At 46.8% G+C, this 24,632-nt stretch overlaps 2 protein-coding genes across 5 annotated transcripts; one reads left to right on the plus strand and one right to left on the minus strand.

Annotated features, from left to right (window-relative positions):
- Positions 1-468: 468 nt before the first annotated feature.
- LOC102699242 (glutathione hydrolase-like YwrD proenzyme) lies at positions 469-16,137 on the minus strand. Of its 4 annotated transcripts, XM_015360890.2 has the most exons (12): positions 16,084-16,137; positions 15,380-15,485; positions 13,698-13,851; positions 12,530-12,683; positions 10,476-10,682; positions 8,129-8,281; positions 7,223-7,310; positions 6,566-6,737; positions 5,288-5,444; positions 4,576-4,746; positions 3,940-4,024; positions 469-3,088 (listed from the first exon to the last, which is right to left on the minus strand). In XM_015360890.2, exons 2-12 carry the CDS (start codon positions 15,477-15,479, stop codon positions 2,847-2,849), a joined length of 1,683 nt encoding a protein of 560 aa, XP_015216376.2. In that variant the 5' UTR covers positions 15,480-15,485; positions 16,084-16,137; the 3' UTR covers positions 469-2,846. The 4 variants fall into 4 exon arrangements, with proteins under 4 accessions (XP_015216376.2, XP_069053480.1, XP_015216377.2 ...); XM_069197379.1 differs by lacking the exon at positions 10,476-10,682; XM_015360891.2 differs by lacking the exon at positions 8,129-8,281.
- Positions 16,138-18,539: 2,402 nt separating this feature from the next.
- On the plus strand, positions 18,540-24,012 carry tm4sf4 (transmembrane 4 L six family member 4). The gene is made up of 5 exons (XM_006637416.3): positions 18,540-18,880; positions 20,218-20,307; positions 21,243-21,376; positions 22,269-22,455; positions 23,610-24,012. The coding sequence occupies exons 1-5, from the start codon at positions 18,707-18,709 to the stop codon at positions 23,625-23,627; spliced, it is 603 nt and encodes a 200-aa protein (XP_006637479.1). The 5' UTR covers positions 18,540-18,706; the 3' UTR covers positions 23,628-24,012.
- The last annotated feature ends 620 nt before the right edge of the window (positions 24,013-24,632 follow it).

Genomic DNA, 24,632 nt, shown 5'->3' on the forward strand with positions numbered 1-24,632 from the left:
CAAGCAAACAACTGGAAATAGTGACGTGGAGGTTGAGGTCACATGCTTTCTAGAAACTAGCACAGCACGGGATGAAGGAGTCCTCTATTTTCAGCTGGGACTGCGACATGAGCGGAGCAGACAGTGCGACATGCCCTTGTTGGAACAAGCACCTTCTTTCCAATACAGGCCTGCACCATCACAAAACAGCAGGGCTGGGAAAAGCGGATCGCTGTGGCTTAAACCTGGTGATCATGTTCAGACACGAGCTGATCCCTTACTCCATCACAGCAGGGCGTTACAAGTTATTCTCACCTGGTCAAACCCCAGTGAAACTGTTCACAGCGGACTGAAGTGATGTCAGACCTGCCATCTTCCATACTATTGTGCCCATGGTCCATCATATCAACAGGAGAAATCAAAGCTACATAACTTACATAGGGTATGACTTTCTTTGTTCCTGCGGTAATAACCAAAAAGCACAACTGATCATGTCTTGCCATTCATTTCATTTACATACAAGCCACAAACATGCATTGAAAGGACTAGGGTTCAAACAGTTACCAAGAAAACCACAAGAACAGTTTTTTTCTCTACAGTTTAACACAAATGGAACAGTGCTCTTCACTGGTAACCAACGTGCAGCGAGACCTCGGAGGAAAACATGCAAAAGGAAAAACCAACAGTTCCTCTTTTCAAGGCAGCATGATTTAAATAGAGAACCTTACATGTCCCAAAGGGCTGTCCCCTCTACTATCTATATATAGTTATTCAAATATAGTTTGCGAGCAATAACCATTTATACCGATCCAGTCAGCGCAACACCCTCTGATAGTGATTGTGCATGGCAAAAGCATTTTATTGTACTGGGGTTTTGCCATTTTCTATGTGTGCTATTCATAATGAACGAATATGTGTGTATATATATTAGAAAGGTATAAAACAGATTAGAAGCTAATCTGATTTCATCCAGCTGTTTCTTGAAAGAAGCCAGGGTATCGGGTTTCAGCAACAAGGCCAGGCAGCTTGTTCCACACCCCCACAACCCTTGTGGTAGGGAAGGGGGATGACATCTTCAGCGCTTCTGAGGATCTTGAATCCCTGAATAAGGTTCCATCGCAGTCTGCATTCAAGACTAAAATGGTTCAGTTCCCGATGCTTGTGAGTGCAGGACTTTTCACTACAGAATATACCTGGTGTCTCCTCTCTGGATCAATTCCACAGCAGCAATATATTGTCTATAATATGGTGACCATCATTGTACACAATATTCTAAGTGACACCTGACTAATGCATTACAGTTTTCACATCACATTCCTGTTTCAAATCTAAACTTGTAACTATCCTAACTTTCTTTCGCCTTTGTAATTGCTTCTTTGTGTTGCCTAGATGTTATCGATGTGTCCGCATAAAGAGGCAAGTCTTTTTCATAAGTATACAGAACGCATAAGAATGGCCACCATACAGTATACAGCCAGCTACACTTGCTCATTAGTTTACTGTGAGTAATAAACACTGTTTGTCACACTGATGTGGCAGCTACACCTGCTAAACCTTTACTGAAACATCATTCTTCCCAGAATAGCTAGTTTAGATTCCTAGTGGATTAAATCTCAATGTTCAGAGTTAAGTTCACTGGTGTAAGTTTTGCCACTTGTTTTTCTCTAAAATATGTCAGTTCCCTGCAGGGCTCCTGGGTCCTGGGTCTGGACTGTGTAAGGGAAACGTTTAAAAACACGGACAGCAAGTGAAAACGGAACGGTATTTACTTGGGAAGGCCGCCACTTTCCAGCACCCTCCACATCAGTTTCGAAATATCTCCGAAAATTCCAGAGCGGTGACTCAAGGCGAGTCCCCCGACAGAGACGCAGGAAACAGGAAAGAGGGACAAGGGCCAGGAGCCGAGGAGTCACGCTCACTTTCTCCAAGAGGCAAAGCTCTAAAGGAGGCGGATTCCCATTGACCTCCAGCTTTTGGTCCAACCCAAAGTCGTTAAACCATTAACAGTCATTTACTGAGATAAATAAGAATTTATCAGGCCTTTTATGGCTGATTACTCAAGGCATGAGTTTCATTAACCATGGGGAACAAAGGGGGCAGCCAAGAAGTCTTATAGTCATGCAGTAAATTATCAGTAAAACTATGCGACTAAGAGATTGAGTGGAACAGAACCTGGGAGACACTGGGCTCTCTGAGAACTGAGCCTGTGTCCCAGGACATATGAGATTACACAAGTCTGAGTTGTACTGGGAGGCAAAACATCCTCTCTCATGAACTCTTATTCCGTCACACAATTTGGGCTCTCAGAGCTGGGACCAGCATTCAATGAGGCAATTAAAATAAGGCACTTAAAACTTAGCTGGGGGTGTTGAGAACTGAAGAAAGGTTACCGACGAGAGGTCATTCTGTCCATCCGGCTCGTTTGGAAGTTAAAATTAGTAGTGAGATGATCTAAGGATCTCATCCAGCTGTTTCTTGAAAGAAACCAGGGTACTGGCGTCAACAGCCATGAATATTCTGGAAAAATTGGAGTTCAGAATGGTTCCAACACTTGAATCTCATAAAGGCATCAATATTGTACATTGTTTCATAGCACAGTAAGCAAAAGATAAACTAGTGTCAATTATCCAACATCTGGATTCTGGATCAGTGGTGCATCTGTGTACACCGACCGGTACAGAAAACTGTATTCTACATTAAGAAAGAGTTCAAAACTGGATTACACCAAGTACATCGGCGAGAATACTATTTGATCAGTTCTATAAGGCCTTCCATCATATTCATGCTGAGGATAAATGTTAAAACTCGCCAGCAATTAAAAAAGTAATCACAATGAGTAAAATATTTGAACTTGACAATGGCACAGCTTAATACCCCACAGCACAGCCATCTGCCCTGGGGTCAGAGCCTGCCCACCACACCCTCCCTGACTGCTCAGGGCTGTAGGAGTCTGGGTCCCACCAACACCCATCAGCGATGACCTGCCCACGCCCAAATTCTGCCCGGTCGTGTCCCGACACCGCCCAGCGAACGCGGTGCCCTCGAAGCTCCAATTCCTTCGCCACGCCTTCCATAATGCCCTCCTCCAGGGACAGCTGCCATGTCTGCACTGTTTCAGAGAAAAGAGAGATATTCATGGTCTTGTACACCCCCCAATCCCTTTCTGAATTGCAACTCATACTACAAACACAAAAAGAGAGACCATAGTCGTTATGTCCTATGTGCTGTTTGCAGTTATTCCGTCTCACCTGGGCTTGCTCAAGCCACCAAACCGGAACTGACCAGACTGCCGGAGCTCTGCGCGTCAGCACACTTGGTTCTTACCAAGAATTCTGATTTGCCGACAAGGACTCTGGAAATGGGCAGCAGGGGGGTGCAGTGGCTGGCACTGCTTCACCCCGCTGGGTTCAAGTCTGGACCTGGAGTTCACCCCTGTGCGTGTGGACTTCCTCAGGGTGCTCTGATTTCTTCTCCCAGTCCAAAGACATACTGGCAGGCTTATTGGTTTCTGGGAAACCCGGCCCTGGAGTGAGTGTGTGTGTCTGTGTCTCTGTGTGCCCTGTGATGGACTGGCGTCTTGTCCAGCCTTGCGCACCGCTGCCTTGCGCTCGTTAATTGCCAGGCCTGGCTCCTGCTTCCCCGTGATGCTGAATTGGATGCAGCGGTGAGAAAGGAATGGATGGACTCGGAAAATTACCACATCAGACAAAGGCAGAAAGTGAGCCATTGCAATCTCTGAATGTTTCTGAGGCCCAGTTTAAATGAACACGTCGGATGGAGCTGCCAATCACCGATTCCAAACCCTCGCCCTCGATCGTGACTGATGGCTTGTCCATGGTCAACTAGACTAAATACTGGATTCAAATTCCCAGTGAGCAGGCGGGTCAGATGTCCCTCTAAAAAAAGCGTGTGAGCTGCTGTGTTGCTCCAGGCTCTCAAACAATGTGGTCGCTGACTTACTGCGCTTGTTATACTGGACGAAGATCCGAGGGGCATCGAGAGCTTCTTGTGGATTCATTCCAAACTCCAGCATGTTAAGCAGCACCTAACAAGACCAGAGCACCTGTGAAACTGCAGGCCATGACACGCAGAGCAACAGATCCAAACAAGAGCAGGCCCTGTGACCCATCCAGCTAGTTTCAGAGTAGCTAATTCAGCCGAGAATGTCCTCCAGACGTTTCTCGAAAGAAACTAGGCTACCAGCTTCAACAGTATGACACGACATCTTGTTCCACACTCCTACCACCTTTTGCGTAAAGATGTGCCTCCTGCTCTGTTTATCCTGCACTTCAACATACTTTCCACTTGTGTCCTTCTGGTCTGGTTTTCACCGTTCATGATACCAGGAGCAACACTTCACCGTGCGGACACAACTATCAGCTCTGCTGCCATTTCAAACACAGGTATTGTTTTAAAAAAATGATCCAGCTACACCTAATGTGCAGTATTCCACACCCCTTAAAGCCAGATCAGGATGACGCCAAGCAGTAATGGCACCTCACACCTTCCGAACAGCCCTAATGAGCCCTGCTGACCAAGCAGCCAGGACCGCAGTCGAACGTGTCACCCGGAGGGCAGACGGGGGGCGCCGGTCACCTGAACGTGTCCCTGCGGCTGCATTAAGGCCCCCATGACCCCGAAGGTGCACAGCAGGCGGCCCGTGTCCACAGCGGTCAGCAGAGCCGGGATGATGGTGTGGAAAGGCCTCTTCGCAGGCCCCACGCAGTTTCTGTGCTCACGGAGCAGAGAGAAGCCACTTCCCCTGTTCTAGCAGGAGGAACGAGAACAAAACACAAAACACTCAAATACAGGAAGCAGCTAAGATAAACAGAGCCTTTTTGGTGGTTGTTGTTGTTGTTGTCTTTTCGGAATTATATTATTTATTTTGAAGATTCTTTAGGACGTTTCGCAGTGCAACCACAGTGGGGAAATGTCCTGCAACCATTTTAATTTTTCTCCTTTTAAAGTCTAAAGTCTAAACTATTTTAGCATAACTTTGAAAGTACCGAACGCAATCCCAGGGCGGATCCCACTTTATGCCCTGTGTTTCCGGAAGAGGCTCAGCGAACTTTACTGGGAATAGCAGGCTTTCTGACCCCTGAATAAATGTATCCATTTATAAGAAAGGTCATGTAAAATGTTATTACCTTCACTGCTTTAAACAATAACATACTAAACGCCTGTAACAGAACATAAATGTTAATACTACGGTTAGTACTAGCGATGTGCTCCTGCGTGTTTGGACCTTTCAGGAACAGGGCAGCTCTTGTTCAGCTGTCCTGTCGGGTCACAGGGAACCCTGCTCTACCTGCAGAGTGAAGCCACAGCCAGCAGGAGCCAGGCCCGTCCCGAAGCCCATGTAGTTGCTGTTGATGAAGGAGCAGGCGTTGCCCTCCCGGTCCACCACAGTGAAGTACACCGTGTCCCCGCCCTCCGGAGCCCCATGCTCACAGCTGCTGCGCGCCCTGTTCGCAGGAGGCGTGAAAAGAAACAACATGGACCTGCAGACCTGAAGGGCTGCAGATCGGTGGTAGATAGCACATTAAACACCAGTGCCAAAAAGCTTGGAAAACTGGTGCCATAGGCAAAATACCAGCAGGCTGATACAGGGCGGAGTGGTGGCTCTGTGCCTCAGGATCTGCGCCTGTGGCTGAAGGTTGCCGGTTCAAATCCCGCAGCCGGCAGAGGAATCCTACTCCGTTGGGCCCCTGGACAAAGCCCTTAGCCCCAACTGCTACAGGGGTGCCGTATAAATGGCTGACCCTGCGCTCTGACCCCCAGCTTCTCTCCCTGTCTGTGTGTCTCATGGAGAGCAAGCTGGGGCATTCGAAAAGACAAATTCCTAAAGCAAAAAAATTGTATAGGGCTATTCAATTTTATTAATTGTATAGTGATCTATATTTCTAGTCCCACCTATAAAAGATAAGATAAATCTTATCTCTCTTATATTACAGGTGGGACTAGAAAGCTAATGAAAAACAGAAACAAAAAGAAAAACAACTTGTAATTTATGATTGGCTGACCAGACTAACTTTTAACTCTTTACTCTTTTAAGTCGAGTTTCATGCAAAATAATGTAAGAGAAAATTAGAGTATCTGAATTGTTGTGACAAATAAACAGATGTCCTATTAAACTCGTATTAGAGCACAACAGGTGAAATTAACAGTTTAAAAAAGGCTTAAACACTATTTAGAACACGTACAATCTGCTTCTTATGACTTCATCGCTACCCAGGGGTTATATGACACCAGCAAACGGCAGGACAGCATTTCGGTGAGCAACCCCAGAGGGCAAAGTCCGCCTGAAGCTTGGGGCTGTCCATGACTAGATCAATAAACCCTTTCCATCATGCTCTCCAAACAAGAGGCAGGCTCAGGCTTTTTTTAGGTGGTGATTACAGCAAAGGTGAGTAAACTCTCCTATCTAAAGTAAACAGTCGGTGCCTGACACAGGCAGTGCCGAGTTACAGGCAGGGGGGCTGCGTGATGCACACAGTCACTCAGTAACAGAATTCTACTGTTCCCAAACAAAGAGCCAGTCATTCACTGGCAAGGCCATGTTCCCGCTTTCCAGACTCAAACTTACTTCTCCATGCTGATGAGCCCCGCCCGCCGCCGGCTGTACTCCTTCTCTAAAAGTCCCCCCACCGGCACGCGCACCTGCTCGGGGTCGGCGCAGTAGTGGGACGTGTCCGAGACGCCGAGTTTCAGGGCCTCTGTCAGGACGTGGAGGTAATCCGCGCTGTTGTGGCCCATCTCTGGAGGGGGGGGGGGGCAGAGAGGCCACAGCGTCAGAACAGTCGCTCTCAGAGCACAAAGAAAGGTTGTGTATACCAGCGGTAAAGCAGTATGGTATGATAATGCAGTGAGAAATGAGACTCAAACGTCTGATACTTAAATGGACAGTGGAAATGAAAGGCAACGCAGACAGAGAGCAGCAGTGTTACAGTACATGTGTGCTTACTCTGGATTTCAAAGGCTTTCAAAAGCCCTGAGTCCCATGCTGTGAAGCATCTGCCATAAAATCAGATGGTGTGCAGATGGGAATTTCACACTTATACGGTGATACTCGATCGTTTAAATGCGTTTGCGGTGCCATCTCTGAGTGAGTCGGGAAAGCCTGTAAGTGGGTGCCGCAGGTCAAACAGGCAACATCCCTGGCTTTAACAAAGAGAGGTTTGCAGTCAGGCTCTGTCAGGAGGAGCCCCATTCCCGAAGGAGACCTCCTTGAAGCCGGGGCTACCTTGGACAGAGAAGTTCTCCAGAATGTTGAGAGCAATCAGAGCCGCGATCCCTTGTCCGTTGGGAGGAATTTCCCAGAGCCTGACCCCCTGCAAGACATTAAGCACAGCGGCACTGGAACAACGCCCTTCCTGTGGGAGAGCAGATCCGATAGACCTCCCTGTGAAACGCACCCCCACTCCCAGATTCAACTGGCAGAGAGCTCGTGAGCTCTGAGGTGCATTCTGGGCCACGACAATGTCAACAAAATTCAGGCACGCCGGCCTACGAACCGCCTTCGTGAATTCTTTACATAAAACGTCACAATCTTTTGTTCTTTTATTTTTAAAACATGTCTCTTCGGCTGCCAGCATTTCCTATAACCTTGGAACAAAATAGCATGAGTCGCTCGCTTGGGAGTCTGACATTATGAAGGGTTTTAAAAGTGAACCAACTAGGGAATTCCTCACACTACAGCGAATTCAACTGGAAAATATCCTAACACTACCTTTAAATCCCAAAGCACTACATTCCGGGATGAGTTTGAAATGTTAGTCTATTTGTTAAGCTTTAAAGGACTTCAGGAACCAGAGTTTATGTTTTCAATCTGTAAATATAAAGTTACCTGCTCCATGCCATTAAGTGCCCAAGATATACACAAATATGTTGTTCCGCATAGCTGCACCCAGGAAAAAGCTGCCCAGTTCTATTGTTGAAACAGCTGAATGAAAATCCTGAATCAATTAAGTACTAGTAGCCAAGGCTAAGATGGTCTCCACTTGCTTATAAGCTTTCTAATGTTTTTGTGTTTTGAGAGCACAAGACACAGAGCGGTGAGACGCCACTGTGTTTGAAAAGCTGCACAGGAAGCCCACCGCGCTGGGGGAAGTCCCAGTTTCCTGGGCGGGGCCTAAGGCCTCTCGCTTACTTTGTAATCTGTGTAAATGGGCCGAACCCTGGAACTGGTGTGACACTTGAGGTCCTCTAAGCACAGAACTCCACCATTGCTACGGACAACATCCACCACAGCTTCTGCTATTCTCCCTTCATAAAACCCAGACTTCCCGTGCACGGCGATCTCCTGTGAAAGAAACAGCAAAATTATTCTTCATCCGTTGCACCTCCCTGCATCTACTGCTCCCAAAACCACAGTACCTGTGCGCATACCGCTTACCTCTAGAGAAGCAGGGAAGCCTTTTCCACTCTGTTAAAAAAGACAGTCCCGGTATACACAGACATTTACAAATAACAGAACATGCAAACCTGATTTTTCCAAATTGGAAACCTGCCTGTAAGTTTAAAACTTGTGTTTGATACTAATTTATATATGGGCTTTGTTATTGTAATTTTAAGTTCTTGTTAACCACAACAAGAACTGTTGGGAGCAACATGAACACACTGCTGCCAGCTCAACATCTTGCTGCTCTAGGTACAATAAAAAACACAAAAGGCAACAATCGTTCAGGTAACGCCGAACAATATTTCTTCCATCTCCATCGTGCTTCTAAAGTTCAGGTCATTTGCTTAAGTTAACATCACTGTAGCACCAGGGAGGGGCCCTTGTCAGTCTCCGAATGACTGACTCAAGCCACAAGCTGGAACGGAAGAGATAACGCAGTAAATGATGATCAGCTCACTACCCTGCGCGTGAACCATACAGTGCCTGACCTTCTGGAAGATGGGCCCGCCCCTGTGGCAGCACACGATTGACCAACACTACTAGGGAAAGTGTGATTGATGCCTCTCTCTCCCAATCTGCACTGGCTCTCCTGTGGGGCTCCATGGAGCTGCAGAGTCCGCACATGAGAGACAGATACTGATCAAAGCAATTTTTGTCACCTCAGAAATATCGCTAGACTACGCCCTATGTTATCACTAACTGTGGCTGAAAAACTGATGAACACATTTCGGTTCTCCCGAATTGACTATTGTAATGCTCTACTCACTGGGGTACCTAAATCTACTTTGAACAAACTGCAGTTTGTCCAAAATTCAGCAGCCAGAATCCTGACCAGGTCTTGTGCAAGTGATCACGTTACTCTTATCCTGGAGTCCTTGCACTGGCTTCCTGTGAAATTCTGTGTGGGCTTTAAAATCCTCATGCTCACCTATAAGGCTCTGCATTGCTTGGCACCTCAATACCTGTCTGAACCATTATCGCCATACTCCCCACCTCGCAACCTTCGCTCTTCTAATTCTGGTCTCCTAACTGTCCCCCAAGCCCGTCTACATTGTAGGGGTGACAGGGCCTTCTCCTGTTATGCCCCCAAGCTCTGGAACTCTTTGCCCAAGAATATCAGAGAGTCACCTTCTCTAAACTCCTTCAAATCCAGACACAAAACCTCCTTCTTTAGAAAAACCTTTACTGAACTGGTTCCATTCTTCACCCCTCTGCTCCTACTTTACTTAGTACCACCATCCACGGTCTCCTCTGTGTATTGTAACTGTGTTTTACCTTGTGTATTCTTTTAATTTGTTGTTGTTGTCATTCTGTAAAGCACTTTGAGAAGCCACCTTTAAAGGCGCTACAGAAAATAAAAGTTTATTATTATATCATCATTAACGCAGGAGCATTGCAGCACTAATTAGGATCAGATCTGTATCGAACAGGTAAATAAATAATGCAAGGAGCCAAGGGGATATGCAGCTCCAGTCCTGGTGCTTTCAGTCCCCTGTGGACTTGCCAACCTCACAGAGCTCTGTTTCTCAGGCCAAAGGCCGGTGTCCCTGAGGAGCTCCCTCAGAGGCCTGCTGATGAGCTGTGGGCGAGTCACGAGTCTCCGGCTGCACTGAAGGAAGCGTGCAGGCAGCACACTCCCCTCCCCTACCTCCCTCACACTGCCAGGGCGTGTCCTGCCCGGTCACGCAACGCGCTCTCGTGTCGTGTCTTGAGATTTTTACTGGGAAGAGCGTGGAGGATTGGTAGTGTCCTAAGCTATTACTATAGAACAAAGTCCTAATGCCTCCTGATGTTCTGACAACATAGCAAAGCTTTGCTAATGCAGGTGAAACGTGCTGTAAATTATATGTACTGTAACAACACAGTAAATGGAGCAGAAATACTGATACAGAAATACAGAAAATGCTAGGCATTTCTCTGCACTTCCCTTTTAGTATTGAAATCTGCCAGTGGGCTAACAAATTAATTAACAAATTGAAAGTGTGTTTATATTTCAACATTTCTCCCTATAGGAATCGAAAATCTGTTGAATTCAGCAGCACACCTGTTTACACAAACAGAAACCAGGGAGTACGCATTCCCAGACTTAAATTACCTTGAATGTCTGAGCCAGCAGAGGGTTAGCAAACACTTCCCCCTGTTTTGGTGCTTTGCTGTTTAAGAGGAAATTCTCTGCGAGTTTTTTTCCAGCACTCTCCAAAGTCTTTGCCCATTTTTCCCAGTGGTGGGCTGTGATTTCGGCCACAGGGAAGCCCCTTTCAGCAAGGTCAATGGCGGGTTGGAGAATGTCACCCAGAGAGAGCTGCAACACAGCGAGCTTTAATCAATCACTGGCAAACACACAGTTCAACACAAGCACGCACAACAGCTGGCTGTACTATACACCAGCTCACTGCCTTCCAGGCTATTGACTCAGGTTTGATTCCAATTTGAAAACATGCCCCCCGGGGTACTGTACTATGTTTTTATCATGACTACCCTTAATTATTATAAGATTTGTAAGGCTAACTATTGAGCTCTGTTGAAAAGAATCTTGTCTGGCTCCCACATTCAACGCCTGGTGAAAATATTCACCTGGTAAGCTGCAGCAAAACTGTTCACATAACAACATCAAACGGGCTTTTTGGCTGATTTTTATGGCCAAACCTAGGGGGCTGAGATGTTCAGCGAAAAGCAGATCAGGCCTGGATTCAGAGCGTAACTGAGCAGATGAACTGGACAAAGACAAGTCTGAAAGGACGTCCCCTGCTGGGGAACACCCTGTAAACGCTGAACACGGTCCGTGACATACAAACGAAATTCCTGAACTAGTGCCGCTGTTGGGGAGAGGAAAACGTTGAGGGGCTGAAAGCCTGGTGCCGGTGCTGTGAACAACACAACTAAGGCTGATGCCGCGGGCTGGCTTGGGAGTTTCACCAGCTACGAGGAAAGAGGGTGCACTGTCGGTCGGTGGGGAGCCTAGGAGACCACCGCAGGCACCCCGGTCGGAGGGCTCTTACTGACACCAAACATAAGGAAAAATGTTATTCGCCGGGGATGGATGACGAGGAACAACAAACAGGGAACACCAGCTCGCCTCCCCTCAGCACGGGAAATCCTGCACACTGCGATAAATTTAAAAGCCCACTTAATAGCCTTACATGGTCAGGTCAAGGCTTAATATAAAAAAACTCTGCTCTGTTGTGAAGTCTAAACACACAGGCCTGGCACTGGGGAATAGGCAGGGCCTTCCTGAATTTAATCTAACACTCATTCCATGCGTAATAATAATAATAATCATACTTTCTGGTCCCACAGTCACAGTTTATTCTGAGACCTGTATGAAGCCAAGTGCACTTTACAGAAAAACATATCCTTTTCTATCAATTTCTATCAATTATTTATTGTTGCGGATTAACAACGGGATGATACAGTATTTCTCGGTTGCTACAGTTTCAGCCCAGATTCCCTACAGAATGTCTTCAGTTACAAGTTCCGTTAAGTTTTTATTTATCTGAGGATGCAACCTTCCAGCTGAAATCACATTCCTCTTTGCTGCGAGGTTCAGAATTCCCGGCTCAAATATCAGTGCCGGCAGTTCCAATATTGAGCCTTTAGTGAAAAACATATATGATAAAGCGGTAACAGAAAATAAATGCTCGACACCATTAACAAGTTTAATTACATCTGTGTCGCTGTTCTTAAATTTGGGCAGTCCCATTTAGCAAATTACAATTATAAAACAAAACAATCAAGAGTTTTAATCGTTGAATACCATTTTTATGGAATATAGCAACGGACCTTGATATTCAATAACATGATTCTTTACATCTCAGTGTGTATTGTTACCGATTTCACCATGAAATCTCCTCTGACTGACTTGTATTGGGCCCTAGTGAAGCCTAGAGTGAAGTGCTAGCGTACAGAACCCTCACTCGTCCTCGCTGAGCTGCCGTGAAGACTCCTAGTGAACACGGGGAGCCGATGCTCGCTGGCACGACTGCAGCCAGTTTGTCAGAGGGCTCTGCGCGCCGCACACAGCAGCTGCTGCGCGGCTGTGTCGGTTCCCTCTCACCACAGGGTGTGACCCTGCCGCTTGTTAATTAGAAAGCTGCTCTTTAATTGAGGAAGTAAACTAATAGCGAAAGGAGAGACGCCAGGTGTGGGTACCTTCCTGCTGCCGAAGTCCTGCACGGCGTCGCACCAGCCGGCCGCCGCCCCTGGCACGGTGACCCGCAGGGCGTGAAAGGGGGAAGGCGGGCTGCTCTCGCTGAAACCCAGCCGCTCCAGGGCGTCCAGGCTCAGCGCCCTCGGGGACCTGCCACTGGGAACAGAGCGGACAGCCGTCAGCAGGGGCTGCGGGCAGGCCACGCCCGAGGGCTCCACGCTTCCCTTCTCGCCTTCCGTGGGGTGAAACAGGCCTTTTACAAAAACCCAAACGCCTGTCTTTGAAATGAGCTGTGCACCTCCGATATTATTTTTGTGTTCCAAGCCACTGTAGGCTTCGTCCGAGCAGGGAGATGCGTCTGCGTGTGCAGGCTGCAGAAGAGCAAGTGAAGGTTTATTCCCTGCTGAAAAGAGAAGAAAGGAGACGCAACGTTTCGGCCGTGGAGCCTTCTTCAGCCTTCACACACCTAAAGAAGGCTCCACATCCGAAACATTGTGTTTCTTTTCTTTTCCTTTCAGCATGGAATAAACCTCTATCTGATCCATCGTAGAACTGGCTTCTTGTTTTAGGGAATGTCCCTCACAAAGTGTGTCTGAGCAGCCCAGAGGAGGGTAAGACAAAGTTCGTTGTGCATGTACGCAACAGGAAAGCAGAAGAAGTATTAAAAGATAAGGAAAACAGATTAAGAATACCAACAGAAGTCAATTTTAGTTGAGACTGGTACAAACACCCTTACAGATCCCATTACGTGTTAAGATGTAACTAGAAAAAGCCGTAAAAACCTTCTTCCAGAGTCGTTGGGAGCTGAATTAAAAAAAAACAGCACCATAAAAGTACAATTCACGCCAACAGATAACACCAGTGCTGTGGTCTAAAACTAGACCATGATAAGGGTGAATGAGAGAGCCTTACAGGGAACTGAGTTCCCTAAGTGGAATGACTTTGTAATGTACAGTAACCACCGCAACAAAGAGACTTAAAAAGGATTAAAGAATTTATGTAGGTTTTTGTTGAATGCTTTGTTAAACAGTGGGATACAAAAAACGGTCGGAATCCAATATATCACTAATTGCTCTTACTCCCTTTGGTAAGTCTGTACCCCAAAACGACTGCGCGCTGCGTAAGCTGGCGGACGCGGACAGCGCCTCCGAACCCGGGCCCTGGTCTCACCTGCCGTTCAGGCCCCGGACCTCCCGGGTCTTGGCGTCGTAGAAGAGGCAGAAGCAGTCTCCTCCCACGCCGGTACTGCAGGGCTCGGTGACGGCCAGGGCTGCCGCCACCGCCACGGCCGCGTCGGCTGCGTTACCCCCTTTCTTTAAAATATCTGCGGGGGGGGGGGGGGGGGGGTCAACACGTCAGGCACCCCCGGCCGCCACAGCAGGCCGAGAGCAGAACCAGCGGGTTAGCAACGGCCTCGACGACAGAGACGGACACGACGGGGACTGGCGTCCAGACCGCGGAGCGGGACACGCTCTCGACAGCACCGTGATTGTGTAGGAGGTAGGAGTGGGACACAAGCGCTGGGACAGCAGAACTTCAATCCATTCAGCTGCCAACGGAGTAGCAGCACAACTGAAAAGCAACAGCAGAACGCGATCCGTCCTGCTGACGGCGCACCAGAGCTTCACTCTGTGCTCTCTAGCAGTGCACCTATAAAACACCCAAACCACAGCCCCGCAGTAAGTGACGCGGCCCTGCAGGGGGCGACAGTGGAGGGGCAGGCGCTGCTGCCTCATCGGACCCGGGTTCCCCGGTGAAGTGTTGTCTCCATGTGAGAGTGCGTGTGCTCCAAAGAGGGCTGGTGTCCCATCAGGGTGTTGGACCCTGGCCCATCACAACAAAGATCAGGAAAAAGAAGGTGAGAAACCAAAGATTCATGTTTTGGGCATAACAGCATCTATTTTCTAATCTACCATTACTACCATTTGTATAGTAATAATAATTAATGATAAATGTTTACACTTGTATAGCGCTTTTCTGGACACTCCACTCAAAGCACTTTGCTGGTAATGGGGATCCCCTCCACCACCACCAGTGTGCAGCCCCACCTGGATGATGCTCCAGTGCTCTCCCACACACCAGCTCTCGGTGGGGAGGAGAGCAGAGTGATGAAGCCAGTTCAGAGAGGGGGTTATTAGGAGGCCATGACTGGTAAAGGCCAGGGGGGAATTTGGCCAGGACACCGGGGTTACACTCCTACTCTAGTATGTAGAATTTATGTGTTACGTTTACAAATATCATACCAGAGCACACAATTTATTCAGCCAAGTAATAGAACCTGGAGTCTAACTTCCCCTCAGTGTTTCAGTCAGGAGCAGGTAACTTTCACATCTACCTGAAGTGTTTGAACACGTGTTCCTGTTACAACCCCCTGCTCAGTTTTGCACACGCCCATCCATCTAGTCATTTTTTAAACCACTTTATCCAGTTCAGGATCGTCAGAGACCCGGGAGACTATCCCGAGGAAGCAACGAGCACGAGGCAGGGTATACCCTGGACAGGACACCAGTCCTAAACTGGGCACACACACACTTACGCCAGGGCCAATTTTCCCAGAAGCCAATTAATCTACCAGCATGGGTCTGGACCGAGAATATGGGGAGAGCATACAAACGGCACACAGACAGCACCCCAGGAACTGAACCCAGGGCCCCAGCGTTGCAAAGCCGCGCTGCGAAACCCTGTGCTGCCCAGCTCCATTAAAGGCTCTTTCATTTTCTGCCATTTCTTCAACCTTTATGCTCACAGAGCCCCAGTGGAATTCGGGAATACTGAATGGTTTCTTTTTCACCATCCCAGACGTCTCCCACCCTCCATTTACCTCCTCCTAATAGTGACGACTGAACACTTACCAACACCAACAAGAGAGGCTAAGGGCTGGCTTGAAGCTACACAGCCGTTTAAGCAAACAACAGGTGACCGGCGAGAAGAGAAAGTCATTTGGGGCAGCATTTCTCCCTAGAAAGATGAGATGTAAATGCATATCGCATGGTCTCACTACCTGCTCCCTCAACAGACCACGACTCCGGAGTTTGACAATGTACTTCTGGACTTGTGGAACGTGCACAAAATAGTACACTTTTATAACTCCTGTTATTTTTTTAAAATGCCAAGGCCAGGGAAGAGGATTTTAAAACAAAAGATGTTTGCATATTGGTAACTACACTGATACACGTATCCTCCAACACAGCTCCTCCGTGCAGCTCTGTGGCAGTAATGTACAGTACCGTACCAAACGCGCAAACACCAGAATTCACTGTTATAGACAGTCTGAAGACAAAATCCGGGACAGATTGGTTCAGTGTCTTGTGACACGAAAATTTGAACCCGAATGCAGAAAGTGTACTTCATTATACCGAGACTTTAAATAAAATTAAGCAGCCCGTAATAAAAGTTAATCGGCAACGAACGCAAAAGCATATTGATATTGTGATTTAAATTCACCGGACGTCCCAGTGTGATTAAAATCGGATTTGGGGTAACTACAACCGTCTCACAGGACATTAATCCACTACGACAAGCTGCTCAAATGTTAATCAAAACATATCTGTTTTACCGAGAGTTCAAACTGTGCAGCACCACTACCAGCCTTGCAAGGGATCTTGGGATACATCGACACGCAAGTTCGAATTCCAGTGACATGCGCAGTGCGCATCGCCAGTGAGGGCCATGAACGGAAAAAAATCACCCCCTGTGTTTAAAACGTGCGAAATTAACCTCAGCATTCAACAAGAAAAACATGTAGTACGTCTCCCATAGAAAATATTCCTGAAAGATAAACGCTTCTCCATTTTTTAAAAGTGATACAAAATTTGCATAATTTCGTTTTTTACTATACTGTATTTTTTTAAAAAAACGCACATATATGCATAACCTTTGAGATAGAACCGCACAAATATTGGACCCAAAGACTATTGCATAAATATTTAGACTGGAGGTTTCCAAACCTGTAGGAAGAGAAACCAGAAATCTGAACTGAAAGAAATTTTAACACAGTACATGACTGTACAGGTTTCTGTGTGAATGGCCTGGACCGGTTAAGGAGCATGTGTGTTTGTGTTTCCTTTGCATATATGAGGGATATTTACATAATACCTCATAACTTCATGATGTATAGGTGTTAACCCTCCTGTAAGCAGAACGCAGACTTTCTGTAACATGTCCAGGGTCAGAGTAGGAGTCTGTAGCTCCAGAGGAACGAGTGCAGGTTAATTCCACTCAGAAAAGCAGACGAAAGAAACGCAAAGCTTCAGCTGCTGAGTCTTCTTTACGTGTGAGTGGCCTGATGGGGGCTCGACAGCCCAGAAGTGATTCTTCTTTCTACTTACCTGGGTGGGAGACCTTCTGGGAAAGCTAAGGTTGCTGCTGGAGGAGGTGTTAGTGGGGCCAGTACACCAACACACTGGCTTTGCTCCCTGCTCAGAGTCTATAATAATAATAATAATAATAATAATAATAATAATAATAATAATAATTGCCTACACTTATATAGCGCTCTTCTGGACACTCCTCTCAAAGCACGTTACAGGTCATGGGGATCCCCTCCACCACCACCAGTGTGCAGCCCCACCTGGATGATACAACAGCTGCCACAGTGCGCCAGAACGCTCCCCACTTACACTTATATTCTGGACACTCAAAGCGCTTTACAGGTCATGGGGATCCCCCTCCACCACCACCAGTGTGCAGCCCCACCTGGATGATACACCAGTGCTCTCACACACACCAGCTCTCAGTGGGGAGGAGGGCAGAGTGATGAAGCCAGTTCATAGATGGGGATTATTAGGAGCCCCTGATTGGTAAGGGCCAATGGGAAATTTGGCCAGGACGCTGGGGTTACACCCCTACTCTTTTCGAGAATAATGGCCACAGAGAGTCAGGACCTCGGTTTTACGTCTCGGCGCTTGTTTACAGTATAGTGTCCCCCTCACTATACTGGGGTATTAGGACCCACATGGACCACAGGGTGAGCACCCCCTATAGCCAGTGTCAACTCCAAGGTGAGCCATTCGTGAACAAAAACATCAACCACAATAGTAACGCTACTCAAAAACTACACTTTTAGAAGGCACTTTCATTGTCAGCAAAGACCTCCCAGTACAAAAGCTCAAAAACAATTCTCAGCAAGTAATACTCACATCAACTGTACAATCTTAAAAATCAGCATGTCCATCACAGGAATGGTGTTCGTTTGACACACTGCTGGGCTTTGCCTGAAAGGTGCTCTTGTGTTTTGGGGGACAGCTGAACAGAGTGTACCTGTAGCAGGTTAATAGGTAAGGGAGAAATACTTTAGGGGGGGGATCAGGCCAGCAATTCTGAAAACCAAGGGGTTCAAGATAGAGATCATTGTGAAATCAGTACACTGCTGTGGAACCAGTGTGTGCTCCACAGCACTACAGCATTGTGGAAAACTGCAGGCAGGACATCTCATCAGTGAGGACTGTCTCTGGTCCCGAAAACACACTACCTTCTTCTGTCTTTTTAGTAAGGACACGATCTGAGATGAGATTGTTTAACTCAGAGCATGGTCTATGGAACGTGGACAGCCATTTGAGTCATTTGAGTTTTAGTTAACAGAAGCTTTCTGCCAGTTAAAACCATTACCAAGTAATAGTAAATATATTGACATTTATTAAAGGAATGGGGCAGTTAAGATATTGAGATACAACAATTACTGAAGTGTTAATGCAACAGTCCTGTATTTCACATGGAGTCATAACTCTTAGAAAGGCAAATAACAGAGATACAGTGCTAAGTCATAAAGCATCGGAGGTACAAGATGGGTGGCTCACATTAAGAAATCAGACTCCACTGATGACAGTTAATTGATCGATCGATTGATGAATTCGACACACACAAAGGGAGCTGTAGCAGAGGAAAGGTGAGCTGCAGTGTTCAATAACCCAGAGCTTGTGAGGTTATCTTGAAAATTTAGTAGAATATTAACCGAGGCAGATGGTTGTCATAGCACATGCAACTGCTATAAATCGAATTTAAGGTCGGTTGCAGTGACATCATGGGCATCAAAGTCTATAAATACATCTTCAAACCCTGAAGCCTTGAAGTGTGAAGTCAGGTCTGGGAGAATATCTCCACATCCAGAGTCTGGATTTTGTGCACAAAGGTGGAAGACGTTTAAAATCTTTCGGACTGTGTGCTTGGTTTTTGCAGGAGCCATGTGTTCTGGGAGTTTCGCTAAATGCCTCGGCATCACCCTCATCCCTCTGGCCATCCTATGTACCCTCGCAAATATCCTGCTGTTTTTCCCAGGAGGAAAAACAGTGGAGAACAACAACCAGATCTCTGAAGAGGTGTGGTATTTCGGAGGGATACTCGGATCAGGAGTTTTGGTAAGTGGGATAAGAGGGAAGAGAGAGAAAAGGGTTTGTATCTAGTAATTACAACATGTTTAGCCATGTATTTTAAGCCTTAATAAATGGAATCCTTCTTTTTACAATTTTCCTTCTGTCTGGAAGGAAACATTGTGATCTCCAGTCAAATCCTGTTCTATGGGTACCTTTCTGTATCAACTGGAAAGTTTGATCCCGACAGTGTCAGGAGAGCTCTGACTGAACGGATTTCCACACAGCTGTCCGACTGCTCTGTAACACAATTTTAACTACGGAATGAAATCTGAAACAAAGAACAACCACAAGCATGGTGTATTTGTTACATTTCACAATTACTCTGCACCTAAGGCTTGATTCCATGGTCTTCCTGTGTATTACAGGTCAGAATGTCAAAAATAACTTTCACAAAATGAGGAGAAATTGTACTGACTAATTCGAATTTAGCCTACTCTTTCTATTTAAAGTTTAAAGGTGAGTCCTAAAACACATCTATAAGTAGAAGAAAACAAACCTGGATCAATTTAGAAGCTGGCAATTTTCAGAAGCACTTTCCTAATCCCAGTGGTTGTGGATGAGCAGACAAGGAGAAGTAAAAACCACAAATGACCTATAGCTGCCGCACACGCAGTATACCTGTAGGAGTAGATTTCTGTCTGACGGTTTGTCTTAACCTGAAAAAAGTGTGCTTCGGCAGCTAAGCATTGCTGAGCCAAGTAGGGCCAGTTTAAGATTTGGTTTGGATTCCAGAATGTCGGAGAACAAACATTTAGGAATTTTCAGGAGTGGGGGTTCAAGACTTTTCAGCTCTGTCCCGGAGGAATAGAAGGGGTTGAATTGGGGGGATTGCAGTGGGCCTTTTTATCTCTCCAGACGTGGATTTTTGATTGTTTGTTCCCAATCCAGGGTGAAAGAAGAAGAGTGAGCACTCAAGCTGAGTGGGGGATTTAATGGCAGTTAAGCCACAAGACAGACAGGAGCCCCAGGCTGTGCCTCTGAAACACAGCCTCGGCTCAAAGGCAGGGGAGTCGCAGCGATGGCGGTGGCAGAAGTCTGGAACGCATCTCAAGCCCTTCATCTTTGTGCAAACGTGTTTCTGACCCCTGTTTATTTAAACTGGGTTTCAGAGGAAGGGAGAAGCTCCATTTCTCTTTGCTCACCGCTTAATGCCCCTTAATATTGGGAACTCAATTAAAACATGTGAAAAATTGAAAATGTTTTAGAGTCTGCGGGAGTGGGTTGGAGTGGACTGGGGTGTGGGCCGTAAAAAGGAATGAAAAGGGGGGACTCCGGCCGAGCTCCGAGGCCTGGCGCGGTGACATCGCCTCTCTCCTCTCCAGATGATCTTCCCGGCCCTGGTCTTCCTGGGTCTGAAGAACAACGACTGCTGTGGCTGCTGTGGCAACGCGGAATGCGGCCAGCGATTCGCGGTGAGGCGCTGGCGGGATCGCCGGCGCGCGGCCGGCACCACACCACACATTCTCCCGCGGGCTCTCCGCCGCGCGGAGCTCTGCGGCCGTCTCGGCCAGAGACATGGATCTGAGCGAAGCCTTTGAAGCCAGGTGTCCTGCCAGCAGGACGGCCGCGGGACTCTGGCGTTACTGAGGGGCGGGTGCAGTCACGGCTCGCACACCGGACCCCCGGGATCGTCGGCTCACCGGCCGGATCCTCCGGCTGCTCCCGTTCTCACCCGACACCTGTAATTTACTCAGGAAATGGAAGAGCTGCACATACGTCCAGTTCTTACTCAGACACGTGATAAGAAGAAAATCCCCTTCTACTGATTTGCATGTAATGTTTTATGGTTTATACAAATTCAAAGGGGGGGGAGGGGTTTCAAATTCAAAACCTTTGTGAACAGCCTTTCCCAAACACTTTTTGGTTAAATTTATAATAATAATTGCTTACACTTATATTCTGGACACTCAAAGCACTTTACAGGTCATGGGGATCCCCCTCCACCACCACCAGTGTGCAGCCCCACCTGGATGATGCTCCAGTCCTCTCCCCACACACCAGCTCTCAGTGGGGAGGAGAGCAGAGTGATGAAGCCCGTTCAGAGAGGGGGGTTATTAGGAGGCCATGACTGGTAAAGGCCAGGGGGAAATCTGGCCAGGGCACAGGGGTGTAACACCCCTACTCTTTTCGAGAAACGGGATTTTTAATGGCCACGGGGAGTCAGGACCTCGGTTTTACACCTCATCCGAAGGACGACTCCCCTTTTTTACGGTATTAATTGCTCTGGAGTCACTCTTCACAAATCGAGAATCCAGTCGCTAAATACTGTCTTTGCTCAGACATTGTTCGTAAGGGCATCAGGTATGAGAAACGTTTCACGCTGATTCTAATACCCTTTCTTTTGCAGATGTTTACGTCCATCATATTTGCAGGAATTGGAGTCCTGGGAGCTGGTTATTCCTTCATAATATCTTCTGTGGCTATTAATCGAGGTCCCAAGTGCTTACACAACGGGAACTGGAGTTACCCTTTTGAAAACGGGTAAGGGAGACGAGTTTTCGGGCTCGAGACAGTTAACTTGAGCGACAAGAGCGAAGTTTTTCAGTCATGTGAAGTAATTATCCGAAAGCACAACTCACACACGCCCTGATCCCACGTTCTTTCTGTATTACCTTGGCTTTTGTACGTGGTATCGTACATCCTTTTGACCAAACCGTTTTAAACTCAAAATGTTCCACAACACGCACAGGGCACAGTGTTAAAGAAAACCAGCAGTGAGGCACTGTAGCTTCATTAGCACCATCTTTAATCCACATGGACCTTCAACCCCGGTCTTATAGTGTGTCCCGTCCCTGTTCCGAGCGTTATGGATTGATTTTAGTTCACTAGGAACACCAAAATAAATTGCCACACAGCTGTCTGACACATAAATATTATTTTTGAGTTGGACGCGATTGCCAAGTTTGTCACAGCCTCAACGGCCTCGCTGAAACAGCTCTGCGAATTTTAATCCTCCTCACTAGGCCTGCGTTTCCAGTAGCTTGGGTAGCTGTTACACCAGTGTTTCTCCCGTGTTTATTTCACAAACCACGCAAACTGGTCTGTGCGTTTGAGCTTATTACAGCTGACATTTCAAGTGTGACGGAAGGCCTTCTTTCGGTCTGGCGCAGGTATAGATTAAATAAGAAATCTGACGCACCTGCCAGTCACAGACTGCAAGCACAGGTCTCGGTGATGGGTTTTCTGAACACAAGACGCTCCGGGAACTCTGCCCTGAATCGGGTCCGAGCACTCCTGGAGTTAGTCGAAGTTTCGAGTTCGACCAGCAGTCCGGATTTTTTTTTGGGGGGGTGTGTAACACACGGGAAAGTTGCGATGGCTGTCCTTGTTTTGTGTCCTGATCTGACCCCCGTCGCTGTTTTGTCCCCGGCAGGAATTACCTGTCCAACAACACCCTCTGGGGCGACTGCGAGAAGCCCGCGGACGTCGTGCCCTGGAACCTGACGCTGTTCTCCCTGCTGCTGATCATGAGCGGGGTGGAGATCGTCCTCTGCGCCGTCCAGGTGGTCAACGGCTTGATCGGCACCATCTGCGGGGACTGCAGCTGCGGCTGTTGCGGGGTGAGTAATAATAATAATAATAATAATAATTGCTTACACTTATATAGCGCTTTTCTGGACACTCCACTCAAAGCGCTTTACAGGTAATGGGGACTCCCCTCCACCACCACCAATGTGCAGCATCCACCTGGATGATGCGACGGCAGCCATAGTGCGCCAGAACGCTCACCACACATCAGCTATCAGTGGGGAGGAGAGCAGAGTAATGTAGCCAATTCATAGAGGGGGATTATTAGGAGGCCATGATTAGTAAGGGCCAATTGGAAATTTGGCCAGGACACCGGGGTTACACCCCTACTCTTTTCGAGAAGAGCCCTGGGATTTTTAATGACCACAGAGAGTCAGGACCTCGGTTTTACGTCTCATCCGAAGGACGGCGCCTGTTTTACAGTATCGGTTCATCGGTCTGTTTATTTCTTCATCTACTGGCCGATCCGTTCCCAGTGCGGCGGCGGCTCTTCGTGCGCCGTTCACTTCTCACGGCTCTGTTTTCATTGTGCGCGTCCGACGCCCGAACCAAGTTCCCTGGATCCCCGCATCCGAAACACCGGGAAATTTTGAAGCAAAACCGCGCCAGCGGCGTTTAGGTGCCTTTTGTCATAAGGTTGTGAGAATCCCTTGTGCCGTGATGTCAGGAGGGCCAAGGTGAGGGTTAGGCTACATGTTTCGAGAAAAGCTGGAGCTTATTTAAGTGAAACGGCGTAAATTCTACCCCTTGCTGTTCCTGGACCGAGGAGTGAAGGAAGAAAAGTAAGCGTTTCAAATTCTGCGCAGATGCAGCGCAAGGAAAGACGCCTTTCTTTCTTTCTTTTTCGATTGGAGCCCAGTCTTGGAAAATGAATCAAATGCTGATCAGGATGCAGTGGGGACACATTGTGCTGTAGCTCAAGCCGAAGGGGGTCATTGAATTTATTACTGTGATATTAAGTGTGATCGGCATTTAATGTAAATGAATGGAAACATTTATATTTCATATACATTGGATTGGAAAGACTAGAAACTTTGAAAAATAACCCTGAGTTAACGTCATTATTCCGTTAGTGCTAAGGTTTATGTTGCCTATACCAGCGGATACTTGGCCATTATTATAGCTGTTGTATCATCATGCAGATGTTAAACTTATTTAATCATTATTTTCTGTTCTTTTTTTGTAGGGAGATGGGCCTGTTTGAATGGAATTGTATTTTTAAAGACCCTGTACATCCAGGATATACGGGATACATAAGGTGTATTTTTTATAAATATATACATTTGTAAAGTTTTATTTTGCTATTCTGAAGAGATTCTATCACTACCCGGCTTTGACAGTGTGGATTTTTTTTTGTCAGAGGACCTCATGGTCAGTGGTCTGGTGATGGCAAAGGTGTTTGTGCTGTTTTACTACTGCATATTTATTGGCTGGCTGGCTGCATATTAAGATATTTAACTTCAGAATGCTTTTAGAACAAAGACCTACTTTAATCCCAATGTCCGGCAGATTAAATACTGAAAATGTTATTTTCAACACCACCCTGCCCAAACCCAAACATTAAATAAAGGCGGAACTGTTAGATTTAATTGATATTTGTGTTGTTCTTCTAACAGTTTTGGGAATGAGTCATTTATAACTGTGTACTAAAGATAAACAAGACAATCACCTACTTAGTAAAATGAACACCAGGCATTTCCTTTATGTTAGGTAAACAATGTTCATTTTCATCTGTTGATTATCAGGTACCAATGAGCACTTTATTCTTTACATTGCCTGCCTGCTGGCAGGTAAAAGCAAGACTGTGATGGATTATGACTCCAAATAAATGTGAAACAAAGAGCCAAAATAAAAACAGGACTAAATTAAAGCTGTCACACTCAACAAATACGCCTCCTTTAAAGTGACTTTTCTCTCTGGTAATTTCTGCAGATCTAATTTTTACCCATTTAAAGTTGATGATTTCTCTGTGTCCCTGTAGGGTCACAAAGCCTGCTCCATTAACGGTGGACCACTTTAGACTAATTTAAATAAACAAGGACTTTTTCTGACCGAGGTCTGTAAAACTAACCCTGAGAATCAACTGACTGACCCATTAATACGGTTATACAGTACCTCTGTTCACATATGGTCTCTAAAAACACAAATGTGAACTTATTTTTTTTCCCCGCAAGGTAGAAAATAACATGATACTCCAGACAGCAGTAGA

The sequence above is a fragment of the Lepisosteus oculatus genome, chromosome 13 (genome assembly GCF_040954835.1).
Source record: "Lepisosteus oculatus isolate fLepOcu1 chromosome 13, fLepOcu1.hap2, whole genome shotgun sequence".
Taxonomy (NCBI): domain Eukaryota; kingdom Metazoa; phylum Chordata; class Actinopteri; order Semionotiformes; family Lepisosteidae; genus Lepisosteus; species Lepisosteus oculatus.